The sequence below is a fragment of the Austrofundulus limnaeus genome, unplaced genomic scaffold (assembly GCF_001266775.1).
Source record: "Austrofundulus limnaeus strain Quisiro unplaced genomic scaffold, Austrofundulus_limnaeus-1.0 Scaffold115, whole genome shotgun sequence".
Lineage (NCBI taxonomy): Eukaryota > Metazoa > Chordata > Actinopteri > Cyprinodontiformes > Rivulidae > Austrofundulus > Austrofundulus limnaeus.
In genome coordinates, this window is record NW_013952517.1 from 336,913 (window position 1) to 346,913 (window position 10,001).

At 37.9% G+C, this 10,001-nt stretch overlaps 1 protein-coding gene across 6 annotated transcripts in view; it reads left to right on the forward strand.

Annotated features, from left to right (window-relative positions):
* grm8a (glutamate receptor, metabotropic 8a) overlaps positions 1-10,001 on the forward strand; it is a 244,391-nt gene that overhangs the window by 173,459 nt on the left and 60,931 nt on the right. For all 6 annotated transcript variants that reach the window (XM_014014473.1, XM_014014468.1, XM_014014470.1 and 3 more), the window contains 3 exon segments: positions 4,124-4,259; positions 4,715-4,869; positions 9,032-9,169. In XM_014014473.1, the coding sequence (XP_013869927.1) occupies positions 4,124-4,259; positions 4,715-4,869; positions 9,032-9,169 (429 nt within the window).

Consider the following 10,001-nt stretch of genomic DNA (forward strand, 5'->3'; position numbering starts at 1 on the left):
TATATTTATGTTTGTGGTTGTTATGTGACAAAATATGGAAAAGTTCAAGGGGTATGAATACTTTTGCAAACCACTGTATCTTGCATCTAATTAAAAGGGAGAGATTTCTGCTTGCCTCAGTAAAATAAGAGTGTCACACTTAATTATTAAAATTCAAGTCCTAAGTTTCTAAGGATTAAATCATGGAATAAAACACACACCTTCTTCAGGAAAACATTTCATCAAAACAATTAACACCACACAGTTACCACACTGAGTCCTTAGTGGGCAAACAGTTAAAAAGAGAACATAGTAGAGCTTCAACGGGTTTTGTTCTTTTCTGTAAGAAAAATGGATTAGATGACATTCTTTGCAATAAGACAGAAAACATTAGATACACAGATTCCTTTATCTTTTCTCCTTTTTTTTCACATTTAATGAAGAATGTAGGTCCTTTGTTCCCAGTCACGCCGAAGAGTCAGTTTAAAGGCATTTATGATCCCTTTGAAGAGGAACCAACAGTCTTGTGCTTATGGGAGATGGAAGCAACAGAACTTGTGGGGTTCGGAACAGGAATGTGACAATTCTTATCTATTAACAGTAAGGCGTCAGGACGTCTGGTGGGGGTTTGTGTAAGAGATGTTAATTCGAGCCACAAAGGAAGTTCCATGCAAAAGTGTTTAGAAATAGTCTGAAGTTAAAGTGAGGGGTTTTCTTCCTCTTTGAGCTGTTGTCATAGGAACAAGTGAAATCTAATCAGAAATGATTATTTATATGCAGGAAAATGCTACAGTTGCTCTAAACATAGTGACTGATTTAGGTTTAATCCAATGACCGGGAACAGCCCTGACTTTAACAGCTGACAAATGCTGTGTTTACTGCTGGTTTTATGCATTTAGTTATCTGGTGCACTCACTGCAGTTTTTTGTTCACCTCAGAAAAAGAGGTGAGCTCCAAGCAAAGCCTTACATCTAACTCTTGACTAAAATCAATATTAGAGTTATACAAATACTGTAGGTCAAGTTATTTCATACTAGCAGCTTCTTATGTTGACTCACCAGGCAACATAAAATCAATCTTTTTGAAAACAATTAATCATTATTTTCTGCAGTTGTATTCTTTTTTTGTTTGTTTTTGTTGTTATAAAAGTTTTAAATGTTGAAAAATTGTTACAAGAAGTATTTGCTACAATAGTAAAGAGCATCTAAAGTGTCACTGCATCTATGAAAAGTTCTGAAATTCAAGAATCAGAATAAACTTTGATAAAAAAAAATCTCTCAGACCTATGTCTATATTTTAGCAATGTGCGCAATCCACCGAAACCATAGCTTCAGTAAAACTTAGTTTGGAGTGGATCCCAGTAAATCATTAGAGAGGACCTAAAACATCTGTACACTGATGCTTCCTGTCCAGAATGGCTGAGATTGAACCTTTCAGCCTAAAATTAAAAAAAAAAAAAAACATCCACAGCAAACATCTGCCAGACTTGTAGGATCATTTCCAAATATTTTGAAGGCTGCTGTTGGTGCTATAGGTGGTTTAATTAACAGTTTCAGAGACAGATGTGGTCTTTAACTGAATCCCAAAGCTGCATTGGTCTCTATAAGCCTTATGCATGTTTGATTAAAGCATTTTGTTCATGATTATGGAGAAAATAAAAAAACTGTTTTGTCTTTATTGTGGGAAATAATACAATGAGGCTGATGTGGGGGGAAAAGTAAAACAAACTATTACAAGAAATCTGAGACAAAAATGAGTGTGAAATGATTAGATGTGCAGTGTTTTGGGTTGGGTGTTTGTGTTTGTGGAAGGAATGGGATGATGGGGTGCCTGTGCTGCTTTTGTCACTTTAGTAATTGGCCTTGAGAGTCTTTTAATTTGATGCTAATGAGAATTTGTTTTAGCAGTCATGCACTCTGTGATGTGTGTGTCTGCCTGGGTATGAAAGCGAGTGTGTGTTGATTAAGGATTGTGATATAGTGGAAGCGACAGACTGTACAGATGTTCAATAAATGGGCTGGAACAGGAATAGAGATATAATTTGCTTATGCTCTCATATACAAGCAAACATGGAGATAAAAATAAAACATGCAAACTAAAAAAACAGGGTTTGTGTTCTTATGACTTTTTAGACACATTTTGTTGATCAGGGTTGAATATATAATTCAGCAAAGAAAATTAACAGCTCAAAATGTGAATGTGACATTTGGATTAGTGTTAAACTAACTGGGAAACACATAAAAATGTGAATAATATGAAAAATTAAATCAGTATTGATTGATGTGGATAAATTACAACCTTCACACTCAGTAGTGTGAGTGACACTTTTAGTTTCAGCTCTCTCTTCTATCTTTAATTTCTCCTCATGCAATCTAAAACACACCTTTTATTATTTTAAGCATTTTACTTTTGCTTCTCCTGTAATTTTTTTCATCTAAACCGTTCTCGCCCCCAACCCTTTTTTATGACTTGTTCTAAAAATGTGTTTTAAGAAATCTAAGACATTCTTAGAAATTWATTTCCACATTATCTCAGCTTGTGATGACAAAGCTTGTTTTTTAGAGATAATAAATGATTCAGTTTAATTATTCCAATGTAAAACAGCTCGTTTTCTCTTGAACTGAAAATGATCCCAAATTCATAAACTGTAGGTGGAACTTCATCAGTAATCAGAACACTCATGCTGGCGATTGATTTGTAGTTGGAATGCCAAGAAACATCCATCGCTGATCAACACATTACTGTTGGAGGATGTCTCCAAGTGTCCTGACAGCAGACTGAATGATGAAACTGGATGTAACACAAGAGTCACTCATTTTGGCTCCATAATCATCTTATCTTGAAATAACGTTTGTTTGGTGATATGTTATCTTGAGAAAACAAGTTTTATTTTCCTGACGTAGAACTAGCTTGGTAATTCCTAACTGACCAATCAGCTTGTGATCTTGAGGGGAGCTTCTTTTATCATCATTTGCTTTTCTAGTTTTGTAATGTTAACATCTGTGGCTTTCACTGCCTCTGACATTTTAGCACTTGGTTCAAATCCAGCACTGCTCTGGATTTTCTGGATTTTTCTACCTTTTGCCTCTACCACCCAGAGGTGTATACTTAATACTTTGTTACAGTACTTAAGTATTTTTTTATGATTTAACTTATTGTTACACTCAATAAACAACACATTTACTTTACATTTACTATAAAGTAAATGTACTTTAAGTAAATGCAGAGTAAATGCGTTACCTTTACTCAATATRTGTTTTTTGAGCGTTAAAAGTACGTATTTACAAAATGAGGCAGAAATGCATAAGGTAAAGTAAATACAGACAGACAAATGTAAAAACAATAACTAAAAGGACTTGTGGGAAAAATTACAAAAAAATATATATAATCATTTAAGAGACACAGATGCATCTAAAAGTAAAAGAAAAAACAGTTAAATATATATTTTTAAAACTAGTAAAATGTAAATTATGTTTCAAAGTATTTGGAACTAAGTTGTAAAAATAAATATAAAGGTTAGTTAAACTATAAAACATGAGCTAAAGTTTTCCTTTTTTAAATTAATTGGTACTTTTGAAGTTTATTTATTTATTTGTCCATTTACATATTTCTGTTTTTATTTCTAATTATGTCAGATACTGTCCTCCATAATGGAGTTGTTTCTGCATGCTAAAAATAGTGTTGACCTTATTAAACCTAGCTGGTTCCCCTAAACTGCGTTGAGTACCGTAAATGTAAAGAAATGCTCATTTTATTCAACTAGGTTTAGTAAAACAAGTTTGGTTATAGGTGAGTTCAACACTTCATTTCTTTAGAGTGTGTGTAAAAGTACTTTTACTTTCCCAAATATTATGAGTCGTTTTATGACCGTTAAAGAATTTTTTTTTTTTACCYAAGTCATTTTTTGTTAATTTATTTTTTTAAGTACTGTATATACCTTTACTACGGCCATGCTTGCTGTCTGTTTTATGTGTCTTTAAGAAGCAGCAGAGCTTTTATCAGACGTCTCCATTGTGAGCGCTCAACCAGCTGTGGTATGAAATGAGGATATGCTGAATCAATACCCAAAGTGGAGTGAGCGCAGAATGAAAAGTGCAAATCGGTGACTGTAAAATAAAAGTGGCCTTCTGTCTTTTTGTTGCAGGTGGTGTGTGCATTGCTCAGTCCCTAAAGATCCCCAGGGAGCCCAGGCAGGGGGAGTTCGACAAGATCATCAGACGGCTGCTGGAGACCTCCAATGCCAGGGCCATCATCATGTTCGCCAACGAAGATGACATTCGGTTTGTGCTGTGCTTTATTAACTCCTCCTGACAAATCTTCCAACTACTTAGAGTATTTTGTTAAATAGCTTTTGTACTATGCCATTTCCTAGCTAATTTTACAGTAGAAACTCTGACACCTACATGCCCTATTTTAAACATTATAAGGTTGATATTTTGACAAGAGTTGAAATTACAGAGGAGAGACTGTAATTATATATACTTAAGCAAATCACATTCTTACAGCTCTGGCATTATGTGGTCAAAATACTGTATAAAGACTTGAGCTTTAACTTTACTTGGAAAGCCCTGGATTAAAACAGGCATTATGTTATCAGCTGTTAAAAAAGTACAGCTCTACCTTTAGTTTTTTACATACATTTATATCATCAATCATTAAATATCCAACCACACTTTTGCTTTTTGTTCCTTTTTGTTTCTTTAAGTTTTAATGATCATCTTTTTCTTTGAAACAGACGTGTTCTTGACGCAGCTAAAAAAAACAACCAGACGGGCCATTTCCTGTGGGTGGGATCAGACAGCTGGGGCTCCAAGATCTCGCCAGTGATTGGCCAAGAGAGAGTGGCCGAGGGGGCCATAACGATTCTTCCCAAACGAGCTTCTGTGGACGGTAAGYAAGTGTAGAAGTCAGGCTTAAATGTCATTATAGATCCAGCTCATGTACAATTTAATGAAGTGAGATGGGAGTAGGTGGACACTTTAATGCCAAATGTCACAAACATCTTTAAAATATACCTCATGTCATATTTCAGCAGCAGGTCAGTCAAGCTTTAAATAGTCTGTATGAATTTCAGAACTTGTACAGAAATTCCTCCGTATTTAAGGGGAAATCATGTCTTGAATCTTATCTTCGGTGAGTGAACAGCATGGGCAGGAATGCAGATTGTACAAAGGAAACATTCTGCTCTCATGTTTATTTAATTTAGATCACAGAATAAGTTGTTGTTGGAACATGTTGATCGCAGAGCTGCATTTCCCCAACTGATCTGAGGAAATTTAAAATGACCCAACGTTTATACATAGGAGTCACTGCACCAAAACTAAGTTTATGTATTTTATTCATGTTAGTTTGGTTTTGGTCAGTGCACTGTGAATTCTGCAGCTGGACAACAATGTCCACAGTTTCATTTAAAACCGTTTTTAAAACAGAAATGCCAGTGATGGGGTTTTCTCTCTTTAATGGTGTGATGTAAAAGTTTAGTGGTTTTTACTTTTTTTTGTTAACACTGGTATTTCTTAAAGTCATTTGTCAGATTGTTCCTTCTCTAAATGCTAACTGCTACTAGCTTAATGTTCACTTGGTACTAGTTGCTCTGAATGCTAATTAAGAGGTGAAAAAAATTGGCAATTGACCTTTTCTATTCATGCCTTGGAAATTAAAAAGATATTTAAGCAAGAAGAAAATGTTTTTCAGTAGCAGTTTAAAAGTGGTGTGCATCTTCCTTGCTGTCAGGGAAACGTCCTGGCATTAGGTTCAATGAAGAGGTGGAAGAGGCAAGCAGCTGAAGGCTAAAAGGGTGTGGGTCATCAAGAGTATCATAAATGGTCAACCAGCTTGCCATACAGATTGGGGTTATTTTAGGATCTCAGCCACAGTAAGGACACTCCCACTTTCTCACTTGTTCAACTTTGTGAAGTGTCTTTCAGGCTGAAACATAATATTTACCGTATTTTTCGGATTATAAGCCGCACCCCTAACATAAAAAAAACAGTACACCCAAATTTGTCGTCAAAAAAGTGAATTCAACATCAAAACATAAAAAGCAAACCTTTAAGAATTAAAGTTRGGAGGAATACGGTTCATTTAACTGACCTTATTTTGGTAGTTTTCTTTAACAGTTTCTGATCCAACAAAATGTCTCATTCATCGTCCTCCGGCGCACTGAAACCATCGAAGTCCTCCTCTTCAGTGTGGGAGTTAAACAAGCTGAGAAAAGCTGCGTCACACAGCGGTATCTGTTCAGTGTTGCTTTCTGTGTCGCTGTCCTCCCGGGGTAATGCTTACGGTAATGCCCGGGGTAATGCTCGTGTCTGTCGAAGATCCGTCGTATCGTGTCTGCTACTAGCTAAAACAAAATGGAGCTACACCTCCGGCTAAGCTGGCTGTATGGTCGCTCAGCTGTCGACTGGTCGACGCGCCGTCACGTGATTGTTCGGCATTTGTTTTCTCACTGACCTTTCATAGTCCCCCCGAGAAACCCAGAGCCTAGCTGCTGGGAAAGCCCTCCCGCTCCAGCATACGTCACTGCATGGGATTCCTTCCCCAGGGAGTGCAATGCCGAAAAAAAGTTGTCAGCTCTTCACTCAACGTTTATCCACAAACTGGTCCTGGATTAAGCTCCAAAGTTTTTATCAGTCAGATTACACCGTGAAATATGTCTGTTTTATCCCCTTTTATGAGTTTTTGGCCATTGACTATCTTTAAATTGCTGCTTCCTGGTCAACAGTCGGCTCTGGAAGCGATTGCTTTTTTCTTTTTTTTTCTTCTGAGTGGTTGAAGCAAATGGAGCATAAGAGCCCCCTGGTGGCTGAAGAAAAAAATCCACGTATAAGCCGCACCGGACTATAAGCTGCATGGTTCAAAGTTCAGGAAAAAAGTCGCGGCTTACAGTCCGAAAAATACGGTAGGTCATATTCAGACCTGATAATTTGCTCCGCTTTAAACCAACCAGAGTTCGTTTCCAGCGTTGATCTGGACCTTTTGTGCAGGTGTGAATACACTCATGCGAACTCTGGTGCGGATCAAACAACCGGACTGAGACCTGCTTTTTGAGGTGGTCTTGGTCCGCTTCCAAACAAACTCTGGTGCGGTTCACTTTAGTTCTCTTCTGGTGTGAATACAGWCCBGARTCTAACCGAACCAACTGCATTAAACATGCACCTTTTTGGACTTCACAGGCCACCGTTGCTGAGCTAAATAAACTGAAAACATGTTCACCTGTTTCGTCGTCTCCTGTTAGCAGCTCTACTGCCAGCATGTTGTGGGTCAGAACACGCAGCGCACCTTTTCTCCTTTGGGCTGCGGGACACATTTACTGACGCCGCTCCAAAATTAGAATATCATCACGGAGCCACCATTAAATTAGCTGCTTCTGACATTTTAAATGCTATTGCAGTTGCACTATCAGCAAAAATGTGCGCATCAAAACTGCAGCATGCAGGACTTCCTTGTTTTCTTCTGGATCTGTGGCTCAGTCCCGCCCCCATCCTTTTTTGTCCAATGGGAGCAATGATCYTCAGCCTGATMGCTTTGTTTACAAGTTATAGTTCATTTGCAAAAAAGCACAATGTGAATGCAAACTGCACCAAACGAAAAAAAATAAAGTCCATTTTTGGTCCGGACCAAACAATTGGACCAAAGAACTTCCCTGGTCTGAATACACCCTTAGTATTCTGGTTAGAGGCGGACTACACAAACTCTGCTGATTTAAATGACTTTGACTTCCAAGTGTTGTTGGCTCTGTAATTTGTTCACTTATCTCTAACTAAAGCAAGTGCTGTGCAGGGCACATCATTTGGCTCAGCAGTGAGCAAACACGTCGATGTTCCACACTGATTCAGTCAAAAGAAACTAACTTTCTTGGTTCTCTGTTTAAACCTTTTAGGTACTTTCCAATCCCACTGTTGACTCTTGTTTGCGGCAGTTTCTCTCCAAATTTCTTTTAGGAGTCTTGCTATTTCAGCTTTTATCTAAGTTTTTGAACATCACACCTGCTAGCACACTGGGAGGCATGTGATCCCACCTGACATGTGCTTCCTGTCGAGTTCCACATAGAGTAAAGCCACACTTCCCAGCAGTCTGTCTATCAGTAGAGCTGCACAGGTACACACAGAACCCACATCCATGACAGCAGACAAGATCAATCAAGGCAGCTCTTGTCAGCTTTTACAGTGACTCAGACATCGCACATGGTGTCAAAGTTATTCTGAAAGGTTCTCGCGCCTTGTCACTGCTTAACACTAAACCCATGGATCTGAAACTGCGGTACAAATACCACATGTGGTACTCAAGATCCCTGTAGTGGTACTTCAGATACATTTTGCTTTAAATTTTTTATACATTAAAAAACAATATAATTAACCAGCATAAGCTAAACTGTTATGTAAAGCTAAAATATAGAAAGAGCCAAAAGGGTAAGTGTGTAAAATCTAATGGATGTGTTTGTAGCAGCACCAATGAAATTTTTATATCTGCTGCCAACGAAAGGTACAAAACAGTGAAAAAATTTGATTCACGTTATCTCACGCATTTTATATGTAAACTTAAGGTTCATAAAAGCAATGCAGAATCTTTTAAGAATAGCTGCTGTGCTTTTCTTGGTCTCCTTTTCTTGCATCATTTCGTCCTGCAAGTTTAATGTGTGTGACTTTTTAGAAATGTTTTCTCTCCTTTTAGAATTAGACACATGGTCAAGCTGTAGTGCCTAAAATGTTTCTCTTTGCTCTCATTCTAGGCATTCACTAACAAAAATGGCTTTTCAGCTACACAGAGGTTATTTATATTTCATTTATTTCAATGACAGAACATATTACACTGCTGTGAACATGGATCTATTTTTTTTCAGCAGAGTCTCGGTAGAATTAAAGTCCTTAAACCCTGAGGCACTAGAGCCCTCTCCTCACCACACTGTTAAACAGATCTCAGTGTTGAAGCCATTTCTTTTAGTCAGAGTCATGTGGGTTCAGTAATGTAGAGGTACTTAAGGCATATTTTGAAGAGTATTAAAACCCCTTCTCACCCTGTGCTCTTCTCCTCTCTGTCTTTTATGCAGCATTTGACCGATATTTCCGTAGTCGCTCCCTGTCCAACAACAGGAGAAATGTTTGGTTTGCTGAATTCTGGGAGGAAAACTTCAACTGTAAGCTGGGGATGCATGGAAGACGACCTGGTATTCTGAAAAAGTGCACAGGTAAGACTAAACACTTTGCTATTATGCCCCAATACCTGGTGTATGTGTGTGTTTTAAACTCAACACTGCATGCAACCACAGCTAAATATATTTGTAGGTCTGTCTGAGCAACTTCTTAGTAGGTTTGTGTATTTTTTTCATTGCTGTCAATAACTCCATCAAAGTGTTGTATCCAGAGCTGATTTATTGGCACATTGATACATGATCTGCTGAGGTGTCCCCTGAAGTTACAGTGCAAATTGGAGTTCACATGTGAGAGTACTTCCTGTCTGATGCCTGCCATTAGTTCACATAATTAGGTTTGTAGGGTCTGCGACTCCCATCGACCGTTTCACACTTAACCATGGCATCTGTGCACGTTTGAGTGTAGAGGGCCCCTTACCCATGCGACAGAGTCCATTAATTCCAACTACTCTGGTGTTTGACCTCCACATCGTCCACACAGAAGCCAATCAGCAGCCAGCTGCTCAAGGTCGTCATGGTGACACAGCTGAAGGAAACGTGTGCAAATGGGTGTGATTATTGCATGTGACGGATGTGGATATGAGCAATAAAAAAATTGTCAACAGGTACAATAGACCCAACAGAAATGGACAAACAATGCAATGTCACAAACATATATAACAAATGAGAATGGACAAACCTTGAAGAAAAATACTGACAGAAGAAAAGGAAGATGTTTTTTAACTTGGGAAAATGTTGAACTCTGTCATCCTCCATATTTATTGAATATGTTGCATTTTGTATTTTAACACCAAATCCTAACTTATACAGTTGGGACAATAAGTATTTAGTCAGTCACCAATTGTGCAAGTTCTCCCACTTAAAAAGA